Source organism: Eleutherodactylus coqui, chromosome 5 (assembly GCF_035609145.1).
Source record: "Eleutherodactylus coqui strain aEleCoq1 chromosome 5, aEleCoq1.hap1, whole genome shotgun sequence".
Lineage (NCBI taxonomy): Eukaryota > Metazoa > Chordata > Amphibia > Anura > Eleutherodactylidae > Eleutherodactylus > Eleutherodactylus coqui.
The window spans coordinates 219611498-219635497 of NC_089841.1; the positions used below are offsets into that span (position 1 = coordinate 219611498).

The 24000-nt window shown below is 46.3% G+C and overlaps 1 protein-coding gene across 1 annotated transcript in view; it reads right to left on the bottom strand.

Moving 5' to 3' along the window:
• Nucleotides 1–23179, bottom strand: part of ERMP1 (endoplasmic reticulum metallopeptidase 1) — a 37486-nt gene extending 14307 nt beyond the window's left edge. Inside the window, exons 1-9 of the mRNA XM_066604251.1 lie at nt 22896–23179; nt 12383–12684; nt 8187–8314; nt 7287–7392; nt 6724–6870; nt 4530–4622; nt 3409–3621; nt 3044–3264; nt 1105–1279 (exon numbers count right to left, since the gene is read on the bottom strand). Of these exons, the coding sequence (XP_066460348.1) occupies nt 1105–1279; nt 3044–3264; nt 3409–3621; nt 4530–4622; nt 6724–6870; nt 7287–7392; nt 8187–8314; nt 12383–12684; nt 22896–23164 (1654 nt within the window). The 5' untranslated portion in view covers nt 23165–23179. The remainder of the gene's footprint in view (nt 1–1104; nt 1280–3043; nt 3265–3408; nt 3622–4529; nt 4623–6723; nt 6871–7286; nt 7393–8186; nt 8315–12382; nt 12685–22895) is intronic.
• Nucleotides 23180–24000: the final 821 nt, after the last annotated feature.

Sequence of the window (24000 nt, forward strand, 5' to 3'; positions counted from 1 at the left end):
AAGAGGACATCCGCTACGATTAGAGGAAAGTAGGTTTCATCACCAACATAGAAGGGGATTCTTTACTGTAAGAGCAGTTAGACTGTGGAACTCTCTACCGGAGGAAGTGGTGATGGCAAAATCCATAGAGGAGTTTAAAAGGGGACTTGATGTCTTTCTGGAGAGGAAGGACATTATAGGATATAAATCTTAGGTCAATTGTCAATCCGGGTATACAGGCAGGTAGGAACTATTAGGGGTTGATCCAGGGAACAGTCTGATTGCCATTAGGGAGTCGGGAAGGAATTTTTCCCCCAAAAGGGCTAATTGGCTTCTGGCCCTGGGTTTTTTTGCCTTCCTCTGGATCAACACAGTAGGATAGACAGGCTGGACTAGATGGACATTGTCTTCATTCGGCCTTACATACTATGTTACTATGCTCGAGGCATGCAGCCGACATGCCGAGCACATCCGCCGGGCCGCAGAAAGAAGATCCGGCCGCAACGGAAGGAAGACACACATGGACTGCTGCAGGTGAGTTTATTCTTATTTTTTAGCATGTCCGCGGGGCAGGAGGGACCCGCAGCGGATTCTCCATGGAGAATCCGTAGCGGGCTTGATTTTCCCCATGGACATGAGGCCTAGGGATATTTACTTTGTCTGCAAACTATGTGCCTCATGTGGCGCAGAGTGTTATGGCAGCAGAAATGCAGTCCTAAGCTCTCGCTCACAACCTGCAGGTTGCAGGTTCAATCCCAGCTTGGGTCAGGTAGCCGGCTCAAGATTGCCCTCCATCCTTCCAAGGTTGGTAAAATTACTTAAACTCCCTATTGATGCATGAACTGTGTAGCAGACATTGTTATAAGTTAGAAGTATTCCTACGCATTAGTCATTTGAATTACTGTACCGCAAATTACATACTTCTCCTTGGCTAAAAATACTCAAACTCTAGGAGTAATATTTTTACTCTACGGTAAAATATTTAGCGTGACCTCTGCAGCATTAGCGGAGGCCTCTTTATTGAAAGAACGTATATTTTTATAAAATACCTGACAAATTTCAGTAACAAAGGGGTTTCATATTTTAGCCCAAAGCGGACAGCGCCTGCACAGAGGAGCTCCGTACCTTGATGGACAGATTCCTGTTCAGCAAACAATTTTGTGACCAATGGAAAAATCACCCACATAGCGAAGAAGTAAGCCGAGCACAGGCCTTTCTGAGTAAGAAGCATCATTGGAATGCCCCACGACAGTAAGGAAACATCGAAGAACAGGTCTCCCAAATACGGTCTACTCATGCTCTGAATAACAGGGAAGAAGAATTAGGAGAAAAGAAAGAAGAAGAAAAAAAAAAAAGAACACTTTGGTCAAAACAAATCCACTTTTTATACAACTTCTAAAATCTACTTTTTTGTTTCTATCAATTCTAATCTCACAAGGACTCAGTATAAATGTAAGGCATTGCAGAAGCTACGCATCAGTGACAACTCTGGTTCTGTTGCATGTTCTAGGGCCATATATACTTTCATAGATTAGCCATGGACCATTTGCATCATCACCAGCACAGGTAAACTTAACTGCAGAATGGTAACCCATGAGCCAAGTCCCGAGTGCTGATGAGCTGCCAACAAGTCACTTGATCTTGCCTAGTGTATTTGAAGGGCTCAGGGAAAGAACGATCAAAGTCCATTTTGACCTGATATTTTCTAGACTAAAAGTTGTATAATGCATTGGTGAAAGCAGAAAAGTGAAAAAAAGGTCACAGTCCATTCCAGAGATATGGAGGAAAACAAAAAAACAACACACACACACACACACACACACACACACACACACACACACACACACACGAAGAACAATGATCTGCAGGCTCTACAGAATACCATGATTACTAGGACAGTCTGCCAATCTGGGCAAGGTTTAAGATGACTAAGGGAAAGCTAAAAACCTTGTGTTAGTGTTTAAAATTCCAGGTCATTCTACACTTTGACGAGTTGTGAAACTTTCAAATTAAAAATTATCAGTTTTCAGTAGAAGTGAACTTCGAGAATTCTTTCCCCAAGCCATTTACATGCAGGGCTAGAGCAGCAAATTGAACCTTCCTTCTGGTTGAAGCCTAGCTACTGCCTTACCCAACCCCCTTACCATAAGAAAACCCTCATCATAGGCCTCGTTCACATCTGTGTTATCACTTCCATGCCTTGCTTTATCACAGGAGCAGAACAAATTAAAATAACGGAAGTGCCAGATTCCTGACATTATGGACTCAATCAACTATAATGGGGTCTGGTGGGTTTCCATCATGAGGTCCATTTTTTTTTTTTTACCCAAATCTGCGATGGAGGATGGTAACACAGCTCCCAATGTAGATATGAACACAGCCCTAAACCTGCCGTATTGAGGCAATATTTGGCATATTTATGAACACACTAGCTCAACTGAAAAAACGCTGAGATAGAAAGTGTTGGTGATTGTCGCTACAGATAAGCAAAATAGGTTGACATTAGTAGGCTCCATATAAAAGGACCATAAAATATCAAGTCTTCAGAATTTGCTTCATTCTGCCACAATGCAGTATAAACGTTCTAATCACAATATAGCGAATATTATTGAATAGATTTCATAGCAATGGAACCCGTCAATGGGAAAGAGACTATTAGGCAGGGAGTGAATAGGAAGTTCTTGAAGTTGACATGTTGGAACAAAGAAAATGGGCAAGTGCAAGGATCTTAGTAATTTTGACAAAACAGCCAACGACTGGGTCAGAAGATCTCATAATCAGGACTGTTCACACTATGAAGCTCAGTGGGCAGTCCCATAAGTGACTGACCGCTATTCCTGCATGCAGCCATACACCGCTGTCAATCACTGTAAGGACCGCCCACTGGACCTCCAAGCTCAGAACGAGATCAAAATGTCTAGGTTATACTAAATCTTTCCCCACAAAGCTATATAGGAATCTCCTCCACTCCTCCTGCCCTATACCACACTACCTACAGTCTGACCAGCAGGGTCCCTTTAACTCTGAATCATCACACATTCACAATGAATGGAGATCAACTTACACCAAAGTAAAAGGTTTTGGCCATTGTGTGCATCAGGATGATCTTGGCCACGGCAGCAGCCCCATACAGACACACGGCAACATAGAAGTGTGTATACCAGGACAAGGAACTGCCGGTGTGAGAGACCAGCACAGCTAGAATGAGGACTGTTACAAGCGCAGAGATCCAACTAGTCACACTGATGAACAATCCAACCATAAGGTCTCGGGCGTAGTTTATACCTAAAAAACACAAAGAAACAAAATAATCTATGGTGATATAAAACACCAAATACAAGTACATACAGGTAAGCCGATTGGTTTGCATTTGACCCAATGAGAGACTGGGACAGCATTATGGTTTGAGTGTATATCTGTACAGCTTACCTGCTCTTCTGTATTTAATGGTCTTCTTGCTCAGGTAAAACAGTGTGATAGCTGCTATAACATAGTTTACAATGGCTCCAATGCGAGCTGGATAAGAAAAAACAAACATGCCGCTGACATCAAAGAAGATCAAGTTGCCGTGCCGGAATTCTGAGGAGTCGGCAAGCAGGGGAGAAGATGCCAAATACCGCAAGACACCCAGGATATTGTCGCCTAGGGAAAGCGAAAACACAAACAGGCAGTTATATATCACAAATATTGAAATAACCCAATGAACAGCAAGACCGGGACAAGGAGAAACCGATCAAGATGTGCAATGGCCCTGAGGGAAGAGGAGTCACTTTTAACCCCTTAAAGGGGTTGTCCCGAGAAAGCAAGTGGGGGTATACACTTCTGTATGGCCATATTAATGCACTTTGTAATGTACATCGTGCATTAAATATGAGCCATACAGAAGTTATTCACTTACCTGCTCCGTTGCTGGCGTCCCCGTCTCCATGGTGCCGTCTAATTTCAGCGTCTAATCTCCCGATTAGACGCGCTTGCGCAGAATGGTCTTCTCCCTTCTCTTGGGTCTCGGCACGAGCGGGGTTCTGGCTCCGCCACCCTCTACGCGTCATCGCATAGCTTCGCCCCGTTACGTGTGCCGATTCCAGCCAATCAGGAGGCTGGAATCGGCAATGGACCACACAGAGCCCACGGTGCACCCTGGGAGAAGACCCGCAGTGCATCGTGGGTGAAGATCCCGGCGGCCATCTTGGTAAGGTAAGTAAGAAGTCGCCGCAGAGCGGGGATTCGGGTAAGTACTAAATTTTTTAAATTTTTTTTTTTAACCCATCCCTTGTGTTTGTCTCGCGCCGAACGGGGGGCCTATTGAAAAAAAAAAAAAAGCCGTTTCGGCGCGGGACAACCCCTTTAAGGACGCTGATTTTTTTTTCTTCTCCAGTTTTGGTTTTTCCTCCCCACTTTTATTCATCCATTGACATCGCTGTATGAGGGCTTTTTTTTTTTGCACAACGTCCTGTAGTTTCTATTGGTACCATTTGAGTACATATATAAAAAGTGATCAAAAAACATCATACTAAATAATATAAAACTGGAGGTTGAAAAGTGTGAATTACCTGCCCTCTGGATAGAGTCCATATGGATCCTGTCTGCGGTGTCATACTTTGTGTGGTAAATGTAGCCATTTTCAATGAATGCCAGATCGATGCCTGTAAGACGTGAGATTCTATAAAACACAGTATATACACTATATTGATGTTCCTACATTGGAACATACATGCTTATCGCGCCTTTAGTTCCCTTAGTGCAATACAGCCTTAATATCCTTTATTTTAGCTTTTTTTATATCGTGTATACCTTGCTTATAGTTTTGCTCCTCATTAATGTATTTAACACTTTAATGTCCACCTATTTGTGGCATTTACCCTTTCAGTACAGATCACTCTGTGCCCAGCCATTTAGTACCTCATACTATACAGTAAAAGGTTTTGTGCGCGTGTAACGCAACCCAACGAGCAAGCCCAGCTAGAAGCAGATTGCTGCTGCTGCCCGTCATTTTCTTCTATGGCTTTGGTTTTTTTGGAAACTAACTGCAGGACACAGAGTGCAGTCAGAGTGCTGGTCATGTGACCTGGGGGCTGGAAGAAAAGTGCAGAATACAGAGCCTGGAGGCCATGAGCTACAGAACTGGATTCTTCACAGCAGAGTCCGTGAAGATTCCCCTTAGGGCAGTAACTGACTGAAAAGCCTAGTTTATATCTGTTTATTCCAAGTGTTGAGGGAAGTATTATGTACATTCCGATAGTTTTCGTTTTTCTCTAAACGCAACACACAAAAATTACAGCCTGATTTTTTTTTTTTATTCCATGAAGAATTGGTATCCGATGTAACATGAATGCACTTTAGAAAAAGAATGCATTGCACCACTAAAAGGGTTTTCAATGAAAAATCAGTACGTTATCTCTATGGTCCCACGTGAAATAGGACAGGTCGTCCTGGATGACACAGTGTAAGGGCCACTTGAGAAATCATTGCATATAAGAGCAAGAACAAGCCAATAATTTGTAGCAGCAGTGAAATCATACCGCTGACCACTGCACTGTGAACAGGTTACATAACATAGTCCACACCTCATGGCAGCACAAGCTGTGGCCTGCAGGGAGGTGGCCAAGGATTTGTCTTTCCCCAAGATGCACTGCTGCATTTCTTTCAGAATTGTTCAGCTCAATGCATTTAGTGACAATTTATTGGGCCAATCTAAATGCAGACCATACAAAAAAAAAAACTTAAAACCAGTTAAATGTGTATCCCAGAATATATATTAAAGAATTGTGCCTTCTACATTTTATTGAAGTTGTACCATATAACAAAAAATAATCATAAAACACCTTCTGTTTCTTAGCAGTTTTATGATTATTTTTATGTAACAGAATATGACAGATAAACCAAACACCCTTCTCAATGATAGCAAATAGCACATGTAAGGCCTCACGTCCACGGACGGGTTTGATTTGCGGGACACCACATGGGCGTCCGCAAATCCACAGGAACCACGGAAAACTTTAACCCCACTCCCAAAGAAAAAGAAAAAAAAGAACTGTACTGCGGCAACCCGTGAGGACAATGCGCGGTACAGCGAACGCAGAAGTGGAGAGTTCCGGGCAGACGCAGGTTCCGGAGGAATACAAGTAAGCAGGGCTCACTGGCCGAGGGCAAGGCTGGATTCCTTGCGAGATTCCCTGCATGGAATCAGACCCGCCCGTGGACATGAGGCCTATCTATTATATAACCTACTGTATTACAATCTAGTTGAAACTCGATGCCAATAGTTAACTGCTTAACTTACAGCGTCAATGCAAAGGGTTTACACGTGACCGATACGGCATTGGCCTGAGAGAATTACCCCAGTCTAATAATCTGCATGTATTTATTTTTATGTCGGGCCATACCTGAAGTATTAACACTGAACAGCCCCGTCGGTCTTTAGTAGACTCGGGGTAGGCATGGATGTGAAATTTACTTTGATCATGACTATTAGTACAGTTAGGGAGCTGCCAGTCACAAATGCCCACACAATCCCCCTGGTATGTGAGGTACTACCTGGCTTATGATGTACGTGTATCAATTTGCAGAAAGTTACATAAAGCCCTTTAAACTTGCAATCCAACAAGATTTTCAGTTAAACTTGGGGGAACAGAATCTTTCCTCAGAATCAAACAGACCCAAAAAAGAGTAAAGATTTTTTAAATTTCGAAAAGCCACACTTTTCAGGAAAAACAACAACAACAAAAAAAAACGATTGAAACAGACCTGGTATATTGCCGAAATCTCTGTAAATACGGAAGTCTGTATCTGAGGGAATTATGCCGCTCTGGAACACTTCTTGGGCCACCACAGATGCAAACGGGTGAACGGCAGCAGCCGAATAGGCTTGGACAAGCCAAGGATTTTCAGGACCTGCAACAATTGTGGCAAGCAGAAAACATTAGCTAGCTTCCTGCAAACCATGTGTTGTGGATGTGTAACAGCATAGACCAATAATATTTAGATACAAGTCTGAGCTTAGGAGTCTATAATTAATGACCATCTGTACTGCAGGTGAAATCAGTAAAATAGTATAAAGTACAGTACACACACTATTGGTCCCCAGTCTATACGGTGCAGCCTGGATGTATAGTTTGCATAGAAAGGCAAATAGATATCTCTATTTTCAAAGCAGTTTAGACAGAAATGAGTACAGCATATCCAGAGGCTGTCTAGTATGTATGTTGGTGTAGGCAAATGCCGTTGCACAGCCATGGTACCACTGATCTCAGCTCAGAGATGGCATTACAATAGTATTACATCAGCCATTTATATAGCATGTTTCATACCAGTCTGAAACACCAGCTCTTTCCCTCCTACTCCTGCAGCCTCCAGGTTGATGAAAGCACGAACCAGCTTGGCCCATTGGTGCTGAGTGATGAATCCATGGCTGCCCTGTCAGGTGAGAACCAGGTGGATTGTTACCCACGCTCAATGCCAGTCTGCTGTACCAATACATCAAGCCGGTGTCAACAGCGCGGCATATGAGACAGAGGAAATATTACACGTTCCTACAACAGCAATATATTACTTTTACAAATTGCCTTTACAGGGTCTACAGAAGCAAGCAGATACATATAGTATATAATATATAGCCTACAGCCAAAGCTTTGTGAATTCTAATGTATTACACAATGAGAAATAATTATGGTACACTTCTCATATCATGTCCAGATCCTCAACTTTACTCAGATGTGCATATGTTAACCAGTCAATAGAGGTATATTTAGCACCAAAATGTTGACACCCGCCCCCCCCCCCTCCCCCAAACAAAAAAACAAAAAACTATGGAACACATTTACTCCATTTGAATCCCATTTATATTCAAATCCTACCCAGATCTGTAATATGCTCTTAAGAATAGGGTCAACCTCTAGCAACACTTCAAGTAGTGTACAGCAGGTAGCCCTAGCATGCATGAAGTCATGGCAACATTCCCATAGGAGTATATTAGAAAATACTGTATATTTAATCCAAACTGTACAACTAGATAAGAAAAACTAATCCAACTAGGAAAAATAAAGCGGTTTTAATATGGAAGTTATACTTTTAAGGGTGTTTTCTAGTCTTCCAAAGTGACGGCATACCACTAGGATAAGTGGTCACCTTCTGATCGGCTGGAGACAGAACTCTGGAAGCCCACCATGTGAATAGCCGTTAGTCAGTCATAGAGGGAAGAGGTTTATTACCTGCAAAATATTCTCTTCTGCACCATTGAAAAGGAAGATGATGGCATGTTTCAGAGAAACAGATGTGCTCGACAAGGAACTCAGGATTTCAAGCATAACGGCACAGCTCACGGCGTCATCACTGGCACCTACAGCAATATCACAACATGTATGCAGTCAATGATACCGCAATACTAGAATGAGAGAACAAGTTGGGTTATCCATGAACAAGCAATGGTTAGGAATTGAAGTTCTAATAAGGACAACTATTTTAAAGGATTCGGTCACCAGGTTCATGCTGTCTGAACCACTGGTAGCATGTCACCAGGTTCATGCTGTCTGAACCACTGGTAGCATGTCACCAGGTTCATGCTGTCTGAACCACTGGTAGCATGAGCCCAAGAAAGTGATAGGGATGGCGAAGGGGGAAAAGAATGGGAAGGTAGAGTGTGTGTGTGTAGGACCCACTTTGAAGTGGACCCTATGCTGAGCTCCAAGCCACACAGGAGGGACATGCTGGCCTGTCCCCAGTTAAATCATGTAGGCTGACAGCATCCCTATTATATATAAGGAGAGAGCTGTCCGTTATATGATGTAGAGGCATAAGTGCTCATTTAAATGTTATGAATCCTGGCAGTGGTCACATGATTTCTTCTATAAACAGAGGGGCTGTGGAGGGCAAGTACCCATTTGTTTCATCCTTTTTGCCCATTTGACTGTAAATTTTAAAAAAAAGTTAATCGTAAATTGGACAACTTCTTTAAAGCTTACAACTTTAATAATCTAGTCCCTGCTTGCTCTGAATCCACATACTTTGATCATAAGAACCTCTTATCCTCTGGGGAGCAGTGCATGAGTGTACGTAGGACTCCTTGCCCGTTTACAAGGAGGGGTGGGTGTGTATGGACTGTGTAGGGCTGTGATTTTTGCTTAATTTACTGGAAAGTAAGCACAAAGGTTGAGAAAGTAAAGATAGATTAACCCCTTGGAATTGCAGCCATGTCACGTGTTCAGAAAGTGCGTATGTATTTGAAAGCTTGCAGCTATAATTTTTCTGCTTTGCCGATACTTTTGCCTTTTTTTATACAAGAGCATTTATCATCACATGGATTTTTCTGGCTGACAAGGTGCCAGACCATTTTTCTTGCTGCGCAAGTCAGACCAATATATTTAACAACATTAGGGCATGGGCCAGTACATCAATTTGGCCACGTAAATTGATAAATAAGCAGCAGCCAAATCTTGTTGATAAGGTTGTCTTTACTTAGAGAGAATGTATTGTCCAGTCTGCTACGTTAGCCATATTTTTAGGAAATGTGTCAAAAACAGCAGCCAAATTAGTTGTCACTTTTGAATGTCTGAACCGACAGAGTTATATGCCAAGCTACAGGCCAGGGATATATTTGTAGGATTAGAGATGTGACCCGCTGTATCCCTCCACAGCGTGCCATATTTGCTGGGTAGTACTACTTTGACTAAAACAATTTGCAACAGGGATGGAGGTGATGAAAAGGTTCTGAAACGGTCAGTCACAAATATTTGTGAATAAGGGAGATTGAACAATATCTCTGCAGCGCCACCTATTGGATGGCAGCATTCCTGCAAATCAATCTACGACCCTTTATACAGATCTTTATAACAATAATTGGGGATTGAAAACCAAGCCAGAATCCATACACAGACAGCTGTTTCAGGGTTTTTGCCCCTCATTAGTGTGCAGTAGGTTTCTGGCCTGTTTAGTGAGAGGCCTACAAGGTGGAATGCTGCCATCCAATAGGTGGCGCTGCAGAGGTATTGTTCCATCGCTATTTACATATATTTCCCAGAGGAGCATGCATGGCCTTATAAGTCAACTCACTCACCTTCTAGGTGCTCTCCTTAATGAGACATGATACCCCTCCCGACCCAAATATTTGTGAAACATATTCAGTACCTTCAACCAACTACAGACATGAGATATTTGTTGGGCAGAACATACAATTTTGACTATTTTTCATGACCAGCCGCCATAAATTGGTTATGTTATTATGTCCTACAGATCGGCTCAGATTGAACGAAATGATCACGTGACCTTATTAAATGGCTAATTTGCAGCTGATCACACATTATAAAAGAGCGGCTACAAGCGTATCAATTTTGTACCAGTCAATAAATGGCCGAATGTCTGTAATGCCATATAGTGTATTACTAAAGAAATGACTGACCAAACTATCCAGGGAAGGCTTTAAAGAGAATCTCCGATAAGATTCCTGCTACCCCAACCACAGGCAGCATGATACAGAGACAGACTCTCTCATTATAAAAGGACTATGTTTAACTCTGAAAGCTTCGGCGTTTCCAAGAAAACCGTTTCATAGCAGCAAAACATGTGGAGAAGCATCCACCGGGCGTGTGACCTCCGCCGTCTACCCAACCAGCTCAGCTTGACTCACAGGTTTTTCTTTGGTATAGGGAGAGACCTGTCAATCAATTGGAGTCAGCACGCCAGAACCCGTATGGGAAACCACCCAAACACCTCTTCACTAAGAGCTATAGTGCTTCGTAGTCAGGGAGCCCTTCACTGTTTCATGCCCAAGATTAGTGCAACATGAAACTGGTGACAGGTTCCCTTTCATACAGCTTACTTGATGTAACATGAATGCCGGCAATATGTACTGACAAGTGGTCAAAGTGTAAAAAGAAAAGTTAATTTGTCATCAATCTGACAGAAGAAAAATCAGCACTATGCCGTTATAAAGCCTTAGTGTACCTTCACATCGAACATTTTAGCGCCAAAATCTGTAGCCTTTCTGCATCAAAAACAGTGTCAAAATCTGCACCACTGCAAATTTTGACTCAGGTTCAGCAGCCCATCTGCAGCCGATTTAAACCTGCAAGCAAGTGCTTCTCTCACCTCTGAATACTGCACAGTCATCTCCAAGAGTGCAGCACACAGTCACCCTGCAACCGCTACCGAGATGATGTGGCAATGTAACATGTGCAGCGATGAAGAGGAGAAGGAAAAAAAAAAAAAAAAAAAAAAAAAAAGGGTTCTCTGGAAAGGCCCTTTAATTTGCAAATTAACCCAAGTAATGTCTAACCGCAGTAAAAACTGAACATTTAGATGTGACTGGTGTTATAAAGTTTTGCCATTGGAAAACCTCATTAAGCACTGCTAGTAGAATAAAGCAGATTACTGAAGGAGCTTTCTTTTTAAAAACGGCATGGATCGTGAATTGCTTTCATGGTCACAGAAGCGGAGGTTTCACATAAGCCATTGTCAGTCTCATGCAGCATAGTGCTTCCTCCCCATCTCCCATGGCTAATGTGCCCAAAGGGGCTGGTTGCCTGGTTCAGTTCATTAGCTACAAGAACCATCCGGGACTTCTGAAAGTGAACTGGGAAGTTGCTTTATTTTACATTTTGAGATCACTGCTTATGAATGTCCGCCGGAGAAACACTAACTCAATATCCTACTACCTCTATGTCACTTCCATAGGAGTCCAGCATTCTATATGCTCCAATGACTACAGCATCACAGGTTCTTGAGTGTTAGCAAATCAAAGTGCTAGCAGATCTTAAAGGTTAGCATCTCAAACAACTTCCCATATCTCAGCTTCCCCAAAAACGTTTGTGTGTGGGGGGATTCACACAGAATGAGGTAACAGAAACTCAACTTTCAGACTTCATCTGGAGTTGGGCTCTAATAGGCTTTTTGTGGCTTATGTCCACTCCTGCTTTTGGCTAGAGACAAACAACAAAGCCTAAGGCACCTTTTAGACGTGCCGCTTCTTGTTCGCACGAGCGAACGAGTGAGAGAGTGAGTGCCCCTCTTGTGCAGCCTTGTTTGCTCTCACGCAGCCCGTTTAGGCTAGCAGATCCATCGTTGACCCGTTCAGTCTTTCAGAAGGGCAAATGTGAAAGACTGAACGAGCGCTGTTAAAATGGACCACTAAGTGGACGAGCCAACTACGATTTGTATGCCTGCGTAAAATGAACAAAAATCCAGAAGCCAATGATTCTTGTTCGTAGTTCATCCATTGGCTCGCGATTAGACTGAACGAGATCGTTCACTTTCACTCGTTTGAACAATGTCGTTCCGTCTAAAAGCAGCCTTCGTATTACCGATTTGTGAATGGAATTATAAAGGAGCATGTACAAAAATTTTGTAAACATCACTGTATATTTTTATACAAGCGATGACCCGTGTCCTACAAACAAGCCAAGGTCATTCTTACCTGGAGTGTTGGCTACAGAGTCAAAGTGGCAATTTGCTAGTACAGCGTGCTGTGCCCCGCGGCTTGGCTCCAGCTTAACAGCAATGTTCGTTATATTGTCATAGTAGCTGGTAAAACCTCCAAGGAAGTCTATGCTGAATGAGCCAGTAGGTCTTTGGATGTCAACTGTGACTTTGTGCACCTTGTTGCTCTTCTTTTCTATCTCCTTGATCTTGTCAAATAAGTAGTTGACAGTAAGTATTTCATTTGCAGGGCTCCCTACTGTCCTGGAGTCTATGGCAGTAATATGTTCCAAGTAAACCCTGTAAAAACCACAAATAGATTAAAACACAAGAATGTCAAGTCAAACTGATCACATTACAAGGATTCTTATAGTCACAGAATACAAGATGAGTATCAACTGCAGTTCCCTAAGGCTACGTCCTAGGCCCAGTGTTGTTCAATATTTTTATTCATGATCTGGAGGAGGGAATTGATGGGAAACTGATCACATTTGCCGACGACACAAAGCTAGGAGGGATAGCTAACACTAGGGAAGAGAGGGAGAGTATTCAAAAAGATCTAGAAAAGCATGAACAATAAGAAATGCAAAGTCCTGCATCTGGGCAAGAAAAATGAAAACAAGCACATACAGAATGGGAGGAATTGGGCTAAGCAGCAGCACATGTGAAAAAAACTTGGGTATACTAATAGATCATAGACTGAACATGAGTGAACAATGTGATGCAGCAGCCAAAAAGGCGAACACAATTCTGGGATGTATTAAGAGAACCATAGAGTCTAGATCACGTGAGGTAATTATACCCCTCTACTCTTCCTTAGTCAGACCTCATCTGGAATACTGTGTTCAGTTCTGGGCACCCCACTTTAAAAAAAAGACATAGACAAACTGGAGCAAGTTCAGAGAAGAGCTACCAAGATGGTGAGCGGTCTGCAAACCATGTCGGTTAAGGATCTGGGAATGTTTAGCTTGCAAAAAAGAAGGCTGAGAGGAGACTTAATAGCTGTCTACAAATATCTGAAGGGCTGTCACAGTGCAGAGGGATCAGCCCTATATTCATTTGCACAAGGGAAGACTAGAAGCAATGGGATGAAACTGAAAGGGAGGAGACACAAATTAGAAAAAAAACTTTCTGACAGTGAGGGTGATCAATGAGTGGAAGAGGTTACCATGGGAGGTGGTGAGTTCTCCTTCAATGGAAGTGTTCAAACAGAGGCTGGACAAATATCTGTCTGGGATGATTTAGTGAATCCTGCACTGAGCAGGAGGTTGGACCCGATGACCCTGGAGGTCCCTTCCAACTCTACCATTCTAGGATACTTTGAAATGTCACCCAATAAATGTTCACAACCTCACCAACTACTACATGCATGGGGAAGACCATAAGGAGCAACTAAATTTGCAGTTTACCTATGTTTTGTAGACCCTTCTGGTCATGCAATCATGCTAAAAAGGCTATAGTGTCCACAATTGATATAATAGCACTTTATTACAGGGGGTCACGGTTGGAGACACTATTTTATAGCCTCCAGGTCAGGACATCAGTGGCTACAATTTTGCACTATCCATCTATACATCCCTTACCCTACCCAACGTTTTTATGCAATCAGCTATGAGTAGAGCACATGGTTCAATCTGGTACCCCTACGATCTTAAAAGAAATGCTAAACATGTATTTAGAACTCACAGGGCATAAGCACATTTTGTCTGCGTAAATACGCTGCCCATTCACACGTCAGGAAATTGCTTGCGCCAACATATTTTGTACCTCCTGCAGGTTTTTGTCTGAGCGTGTATTTGTACTGGCTCATTCTCTTCACCGGCCAATTGTGGTGCATAATTTGCGCCAAATTAGGGCTTGACACATTTTTCCCCGCAATTGAACATCTCGGGGAAAAAATATGCTTATGTGAACGAACCCGTTGCAGACTGCATCTGTAATAGTCGGCGAATTAGCATATTGTTCGCATTGCTTTAATGCGCTGGTGACAGACAGCGCCAGATTTTTGGAACACTTAGCGCACATATGTATTATATATAATATTTTTTCCCCCCTTCATTTACTAGTAACAACTCTTTGTCTGACTTCTTCATACTGCACAGTTAGTACCCAATTTTCCTGAAAATATGACCTACCCTGACTTTTTGGGAAAGCTTCAAATAAAAGCCCTATCCTGTAAATAAGCTCTAGCTTCGATTTAAAAAAGAAAAAAAAAAGGAATACTTCCCTAGTAGGGTTGGTCTGTGTCCTCCTGCTGCTCTCCAGAGCTCCGCCATGCATCCAGCAGCCCTCGTACACCCACAAATGCTCACTTCCTGGTTACGGGATTCATAAATCCCACCTCCAGGAAGCAATGGCTCTCGAGTGCTTCTCAACCAATCAATTCAGAGCTCGATGAACCAATGCAATGGCTGCGATTAGTTCATCGAGTGCTGCATTGATTGGTTCTTTGATCGTTGCTCAGCGAATTACAGCCATTGCTTTGCGGAGGCGGGATTTATGAATTGGACAATCAATGCAGCGGCTCAGCGCATCAGAGCTCTGAAAAGCAGCAGGAGGGAAAAGGACCGAGCCTGCTAGGCAAGAATAATAAGCCATTCCCCGAAAGTTAAACCCAGTGCCTCTTTTGGGACACTAGTTGCCATTGTATTACTAACAGTCTTATGATCCTAACCTTTTTTTTGGTTTGTGTTTCATTGATGGGTCACTTAATAAGTCAGTGATGCAGCTAAAAGCGATGGACAAGACACGGCCATGAAGTAAAGTTGTGGAGCACCTCCCAAGGTGAACATTTGCGCCCGGGTACATGAGTCTTTAGCTATGCCTCTGTTCAGCTTCTTATGGCTTCCAGAAGAGCTGCGCAGTGTACTACCTTAAATCAATAAAACATTACTAGAAAAGGGACAGCCAGCATTCTTAGCCATCTCCTATTGTGGACATACCCAGACTGCACACTGAAAATACATTACAGCCATTCATAATTCAGAACTACATCAAAAAGCTCTTTTGCATTCTTTGCAAAAACTTCTCTTACTTCCTCTTGGTTGGCTGAGTAGATAACATTGTATCAACTCAGAAGCAGACGCCAGTTTATGGCAGTGACAGCTACATATGGAGTCTACGACATTAAAGGGGTTGTCTCGCGCCGAAACTTTTTTTTTTTTTTCCATAGGCCCCCCCGTTCAGCGCAGGACAACCCCAAGGGATGTGTTAAAAAAAAAAATTGCTTACCCAAATCCCCGCTCTGCGACGTCTTCCTTCACCAAGATAGCCGCCGGGATCTTCACCCACGATGCACCGCGGGTCTTCTCCCATGGTGCACCGTGGGCTCTGTGCGGTCCATTGCCGATTCCAGCCTCCTGATTGGCTGGAATCGGCACACATGACGGGGCGGAGCTACGATGACCAGCTCTCCGGCACAAGCGGCCCCATTCACCAGGAAGAAGACCGCACAGCGCAAGCGCGTCTAAAAAAGCAAGAAGACATCAGAATTAGACGGATCCATGGCGACGGGGACGCCAGCAACGGAGCAGGTAAGTGAATAACTTCTGTATGGCTCATATTTAATGCACGATATACATTACAAAGTGCATTAATATGGCCATACAGAAGTGTATAACCCCACTTGCTGCCGCGAGACAACCCCTTTAAGGCTGAACGCAGACAGCTAGGTCGGATTCCGACTGCGATTCACGCTCAGGGGCCTCGCCGGCCAAGCCGACGCTCAGGGGCCTCGCAGTGACCCGAGGCTTATCTGTCCAGCGTCTTTGCCAGACAGGCGGACAGCCGTACATGCGCAGTGCAGAGTTATGGCTGCCAAAATAGAATTAAAAAATAAATATCTTTGGAAAAAGAGAAAAGCAAAAAAAAAAAAAAAGACACTCCCACAAAGATCACAGAATTGTTTTTTTTAACATTTCACTCAACTTAAAGAACTTTTTAAATGTTTTAGTACATTATACGGAACAGTAAATAGTACCAATGAAAAATACAACTCGTGCCACAAAAAACAAGCCCTCAGGACATCTATGCCAATGGATAAGTATTAATTTTAAAAAAAGTTATGATTTTTTTCTTCTATTTATTTTTTTAAAGGTGGAGGGGGGGAAAAAAAGGGGAAAAGGGCCACGTCCTTAAAGGGTTAAGTAAAGTGGATGTTATCAGAAAGTTATGCCTATCATGTAGCACAGGTGTGTCTGTCATAAAATCTGATAATCACCTGAAACCAGACACGCCAGCAGCTATGAAGCAGCAGATGTAAATTAGGTCATTATATAGTAGTTTTCCTATCAGCCTAGGTGAATGAAAGGGCCATTCAGCCAGAGAGCGCGCCGGCCTTCGAGCGCCAAAACTGCAGCTTAAGGGCTCTTCCACACTTGCGTTATTTTTGCACTTTTCTCACGCGATATCGCGGCCTTTTTTTTCCCATGTGACTGTAAATAGGACTAATGTTAAAAACGCATCGCAAAAAAAAAAAAAAAAATATCGCAAAGCACAAACTTGCAATTTTTGTGCGATGCGTTTTAAATGCGACACTGCGTGGAAAAAAAACGCACGAGAAAAATGCATGTGTGGAAGAGGCCTCAGTCTCCATTGCAGTCAAGTCTTCTACTTACTACCCCTTCATGGAAAGTAGTAGCAGGAATCTAGTTTACAAATGTCGCACTCCTGTTCACCCCACCTCTCTCTTGCTTCTCTTCTCAGACATGGATGCCATCCCCCTTTAGGTTGTATTCACACAGGTGAGTCCGACATTGGCCCAAGAAACTCAGATCGAAATCAAGCTTTTAGGCTGGGTTCACACGAGGCGGATTTGCTGTCCGGAATTTCACCGCAGCAAATCCACCAGCGGACACAAATCCGTCGCTGCAGATTGCCGGCCGCAGCATGTCTTTTTTCTCCTGTTGTGGCTGCGCTTGGACCCAGCCTTGGACGTACGATCTTACATGTGATTGCAAAACGTTTTTCAAGAAGAATGCAGTTCTCATGCATGAATGGACATTCTATACCGGCTCGCTAGTCCCCGGGATCCAACTGGCTCTGGCTGTAGAGCTTCACCCACTTCATTATTCCTAGGATCTTGATAAAAAGGGAAGGGCGACTTCAAGAAAAGAATCTAATATTCCACCCAGACTGCACACAGGGTGCTACACCTCAGGACAAGCCCAAGCAGAGTTTAGCTTCAGCTCTAAACTGAAGCAAGAAGGATTTGTTTGTAGATCGCTTATCATGTAAGAACTTCCAACTGAAGTCAAAGTAACAAACACTGATCCTAACGATCTAGATTCTAAAGAAAGATCAGGGGTAAAGGCACCTTACGACTGCTCCTTCATATTAGGACATGGCTTCAGAAAGAACAAAAAGTTTCTTATGAAAACTTTTCAGGGGAGGCAACATAGACCTGGTCTTACCAAGTGCGACCTCTGTATAGCCAGTAGCGCAGCTCACAGAATCATCATAAGTCTCATCTCAGTCATCCAACGGCACTTTTTACCCAAGATGCTACTAAAAGTGTATGGGGAGGAAAAAGGCTTTGTCTCCTGACTTTTCCACTGAAGATCACAGCTGACGCTCAGGGGCCGCACCAGCCCGGCCCACGCTCAGGGGCAGTGTCAGATCAGCCAGGGGTGTCTAAGGCTACTTTCACACGGGCAATTTGGATTTTGCTGCAAAAAAAAACAAAGCAAAAAGCGCATCTTTTTCCTTGCAATTTTTTAGTGTAAGCGTTGTTTTTTCTCGCAAAAACATCGCTGCCGCTTGTGATTTTCTCACACTTTTTTTAGCACGAAAGTCAATAGGTCTATCTCATAATAATAGACGCATCGCACAAAAATTGCAAGTTCATGCTTTGCGATGCGATAAAAAGGAGGCTCCATAGGGAGCTGAGAAAAAAAAAAACAAAACGCAAAATGTCGCAATTTTTTTCCCCTCGCAACATCGCATGAGTGAAAACATCTCAGATGTGAAGGAAACCATTGGTTTCATAATTCTGCGTTTTTACTCACGCTCGCATTGAGCGAAAATCATGCGATTTTATCGCCAGTGTGAAATCAGCCTTAGACTACCAACGTGCACACTGTCCATCCGGTAGTCAGAGACGTGGTTTACCCATCTTCACGTAGAAGACGGAAGTGACTCGGTGACACTATTGCTCACACTTAAGAGCCATGCTGAAGGACTTCAGATCTGCTCGCCACGTCTTGTGCTTTTACTAACACTGTACTCTTCGGAGGGAGCCACATAACAGGAGAGCGGGTAGGACTGCAGGTGCCGGCGAGTCGCTACCACTCACCGAATGAAGATTTTGTCGCTGATGTGAACCATAAAGAGAAGCAAAAAGTTTTGTTTTACTTTATCTAGTTTTTGATGATAAAACAGAGCGGTATGAGAGCCGTAAACAGAAATGTGCAACAAGCGGCAGGATGCGAAGCCCCCGGTTCATCCTACAGAGGAGCAGATTAGACGGCGGTGCCACAGGGAGCTGGTAATGAATAGGCCTGGGAAATGGGTGTAGGTGTTATCCGACACACATCTGAGCTGAGAACACTTCGTTAACAGCCAGCAGGGTGGGAGGAGGTCACCTTGTAACAAGACCTGGCAGCGGCCAGCTGATGGACTGATAGGATTTCCCTCGCTCACACCGCTCTACAGAAAGTAGGGCAGGGGGCGAATTCCGCACAGAAATACGCACAAGGTGGTTGGAGGCATGCTCTCCACTACCGATCTGCTGTGCCCGCCGCTGCGGACGTGGGGGGGGGGGTATGGGTTGACTTGCGCAAAACATATTCACTAATTGAAGTTATGCTACTTTATAATAAAGTGGGTGAAGCTTGTTGTGAGGGGCACGGCCACCCCCACCTGAGGGATTTAAGTCTAATTTGCACCAGAAACAGGTATAAATGATAGAAATCTCCTCCAGCTCATGGCTGGCACAGTTGTGTGTAGGTGCCCTCTACATACACAGGTGGGTCGTACTCCAGTAAGGACTAGTTCACAACGGCAAGGGCGATATCGGGCATGTGAAACCCCTGGATGCCCTGTGGAAACAGCCTCACATCCCAGGGGGTTGAAGGAATCCCCTGGCGTGGCCGTCACAGCCGCGGCAGGGGATCACAGAGGTCTTCCATTGCTTTCAATGGGGCAGATGTTGCTGCTGCCGCCGATCCCATTGAGGACAAGGGGCAATATTGCAGAAAGTTACAACATGCTGCGACTTGTTTCCTGCATCGTTGTGCCGTCAGGGAGACATCGCTCATGCGTACGACCGCATTCAAAAGAATATATGTGCATCTCGCAACGCACAAATAGCGTACAATTTTCTCGCCAGTGTGAAGGCAGCCGAAGGATTACATGATCCTCAGCTTACGGAATGAGGGCCTCCGGTCCCTTTATAGAGAACGATATGGTTTAAGTAATTGCTGAATTGTGCAAAAATCAAGTGATCGCTCCACGTAAACGAGGCCAACGACTGGACGATAGTCTATGGCTTGCTCATCTTTCACTGTTCGTTTCACGCAGACAACAGGGTACAAGCTTAAATCCTGCGCGCGGGGTCTCATGCCAACAGCTAGCCTCCAGCTGCAACAGTGGGGATCGGTGGGAACTCTGATCCCTGCTGCTGACCCCTTATATCAGTGTAGATCACAGCATATAAAGGGGTCACAGCGGGAGCGCGGTCCCTCTCCAACATCAGCCCTCCACTATTTAAATCACAGAGAGCCAATCGGTTACCATAACCACCAGACAATGGCATCCACGCCTGTTAGTTACTGTAAGCAATAATACAACGTAATACAGAAGTATTGCACTGCATTGTCATAGTTTTTCTGGTTCAAGTCCCTACAAAGGCATTAAAAAAAAATTCAAAACAAAAAAAAAAATACATAAAACCCCTTATTTGGCATCATCGTATCGGTACGATCAGTTGAACACTAATTTCATTCATTCTGCCTACCAAAATAAAATGCAATGAAAAAAGGGCCGTCCGTACTCAAATACGGTACCAGTAAGAACTACTGGCCCTCACCCAAGGAGACAAGCCCTCTAAGAGTTCCATCCATGGGAGGATAAAAACTTACAGAACTTCAAATAAAGCCATGATTAAGAAGTTTCCAAAGAAAAGCATTATCCTGGCTACACACGGGCGCGCCACCAGATTCCGCATGCCCGATCCTGCAGCGCTCTGGTCGCAGAACAAGTATCCATCGGTCTAATCATTTACTCCAGGGGTGCCAAGACCGCGGCGGAGGAGAATTAGCATACCCAAGGTCCACATAGAAGTTAAGGGGGGGGGGGGGGAATGGTGTGCAGAACACGCAAGGAGACGTGTGGAACACCGAGCAAATGCACTGGAAAAAAAACATTAAGCCCAATGTCCACAGCCGGATCGGCATTGTGGAAGATCCGCAAATGAAGCCGCCTGTAGAGAAACATGGCGTCCGCACCTGAACGGATTCATTCTGCAGACCCTTCGGTCCGGAAAATAAGTCGCAGCATGCGCCATTTCAGAGTGGATCCCGCACGGACGGCTTCCGCTGAAGTCAATGGAAGCAATCTGATCCCAATTGAATTGCGGACAGGCCACACATCCACTATGAAGAAAACAGAAGACCCGGCCGGGTATGCACGGTCAGCGCCCGCAGGCAGGGTGGGATTCCGACCCGCCCGTGGACACGAGGCCTAACACTAATTAACCATTTCAATCGCTGGACCTTTGTTTGGAAATTAACACGCCCTGCGGCGCAAAAAGTACAGTTACAACCGCCGCTGCGCTGTTCATCCCGCAAACGCACTTATACCCATGTGAAGCTGCCCTTCAGAAATAGACCGCTATGTCTACTGCATCCACTGACCGCCCCTGCTGGAGGCGCTGACACATCGTCCACAAGGGCCACCTAACTACTGAGCCCCGATCAGCTGCGTCCAACTCAGCTGCCAGACTTCACACCCGCGGAATGTTAGGAGAAAGCTGCCTTATCTGCCTACAGCACCGCGGGTACAGTGGAGAGCACATGTGCCAGCCTACACCACCATGCATAGAGTGTGGGGGGCACACGTGCCAGCCTAACGAACCATGATGACTAGGTGGGCACACGTGCCAGCCTATGGCACCATGCATAGAGAAGGGGTACACGTGCCAGCCTATGGCACCATGGACACTAGGAGGCACATACATCAGCCAACAGCACCATACACTAGGGGGCACACGTAAAGCACAGGTGTAGCACCTGCAGCAGGTGCAGGGGGCACCTCCTGCACGCCCCCCTACTCCCCCTGCAGGGGGCACCTCCTGCACGCCCCCCTACTCCCCCTGCAGGGGGCACCTCCTGCACGCCCCCCTACTCCCCCTGCAGGGGGCACCTCCTGCACGCCCCCCTACTCCCCCTGCAGGGGGCACCTCCTGCACGCCCCCCTACTCCCCCTGCAGGGGGCACCTCCTGCACGCCACCCTACTCCCCCTGCAGGGGGCACCTCCTGCACGCCCCCCTACTCCCCCTGCAGGGGGCACCTCCTGCACGCCCCCTTACTCCCCCTGCAGGGGGCACCTCCTGCACGCCCCCTTACTCCCCCTGCAGGGGGCACCTCCTGCACGCCCCCTTACTCCCCCTGCAGGGGGCACCTCCTGCACGCCCCCTTACTCCCCCTGCAGGGGGCACCTCCTGCACGCCCCCTTACTCCCCCTGCAGGGGGCACCTCCTGCACGCCCCCTTACTCCCCCTGCAGGGGGCACCTCCTGCACGCCCCCTTACTCCCCCTGCAGGGGGCACCTCCTGCACGCCCCCTTACTCCCCCTGCAGGGGGCACCTCCTGCACGCCCCCTTACTCCCCCTGCAGGGGGCACCTCCTGCACGCCCCCTTACTCCCCCTGCAGGGGGCACCTCCTGCACGCCCCCTTACTCCCCCTGCAGGGGGCACCTCCTGCACGCCCCCTTACTCCCCCTGCAGGGGGCACCTCCTGCACGCCCCCTTACTCCCCCTGCAGGGGGCACCTCCTGCACGCCCCCTTACTCCCCCTGCAGGGGGCACCTCCTGCACGCCCCCTTACTCCCCCTGCAGGGGGCACCTCCTGCACGCCCCCTTACTCCCCCTGCAGGGGGCACCTCCTGCACGCCCCCTTACTCCCCCTGCAGGGGGCACCTCCTGCACGCCCCCTTACTCCCCCTGCAGGGGGCACCTCCTGCACGCCCCCTTACTCCCCCTGCAGGGGGCACCTCCTGCACGCCCCCTTACTCCCCCTGCAGGGGGCACCTCCTGCACGCCCCCTTACTCCCCCTGCAGGGGGCAGCTCCTGCACGCCCCCTTACTCCCCCTGCAGGGGGCACCTCCTGCACGCCCCCTTACTCCCCCTGCAGGGGGCACCTCCTGCACGCCCCCTTACTCCCCCTGCCGCCCCCTTCTCTCCCTGCAGCGCCCCCAGTGCCCTCACGCCTCCTTCTTCCCCTGCAGCGGGCACCTGTGCCCGCACGCCTCCTATGCTCTGCAGCCCCCGTGCTACAGCGGCCGGCAGTTACCTGGCAGTGGTGGCGTTGAAGCCGGAGCTGCGGGCGCCGGGGGTCACTAACTGCCGCAGTGATAGGTGCACCAGCCCTCTCATCCCGAGCACATAGAGCAGGAGCACAGCCGGGACCCCGGCCCCGAACACCAGGCCGCGGCTCCGGGTCTTCCGGTCACTGCCGCCGTTATCCTCCCGCCGGTTCCCATGGCCGGACGCTGAGCCAGAGCTGAGCGCATTATGCCGGGACCTGCGGACCGCCAACCCCGCGCCTCCAGACCTCTCCATGCCTGACACTCCAGAGCTCCGCCTCCCGTCGTCATGGTAACCCCCAGCCAATCACATAACGCGCTGTCAGGGACTCGTCCAATCACAGTAGAGCGGGAACCAGCTGACAAGCAGAGAATCCCCGCTTGTCCTTGCCGGCAAGTAACAGGGGGCGGGGAGGGTCAAACCTCGTCACTCATTCACAAGCCGGGAGTGGAGTGCCCTGGGCAGTGTGCGGGCGTGCAGGGGACAATACTGCAAAATGCACTAATAATATAGAAACAAGTACATTTCACCTTCTGCTGACTACACGTTATTCGCACTGGCGTATTTTCAGTTTTGCGCATATTTTTGGTGCACGTAATACGGACAGCGTAAACGCCATTGATTATGCGGACGTACGTTTTTAATGCACGTTAAAAAAAATGGCGGCATGTCCTATGTTGTCTCACATCAGGGTGGATTTGTTGCGGAAATTCCGTGCAGAATTTGACAAAATTCTCGTCCACTCGGGATGGCCAATCCGTCGCAGCCATGCGGATTCCCCGACTGCAGCATTTCTACTTTTTTTCCGGTTGCAGCCACGCTGCTCTCTATGGGAGCGCCGGCCGCAACGGAAAAGCATGCAGCCAAGCCCCTCTAAAACCCGCGGCTAAGTGTCACAGGTTTTGAAGCTGCACTTACCCGGCGGAAGTCTCACATTTTTTCGCTGCTGCAAAACCACGAGATTTCTGCCCGGAATATGACCCGTGTGACCCCAGCCTTAAAGCTGACACCCGCTTAAATGCTGAGCGCAGCTGTTAAGCCTTTAAATGCTGTTGTCAGTTCTGAGAACAACATATAAATCCCCTGATCAA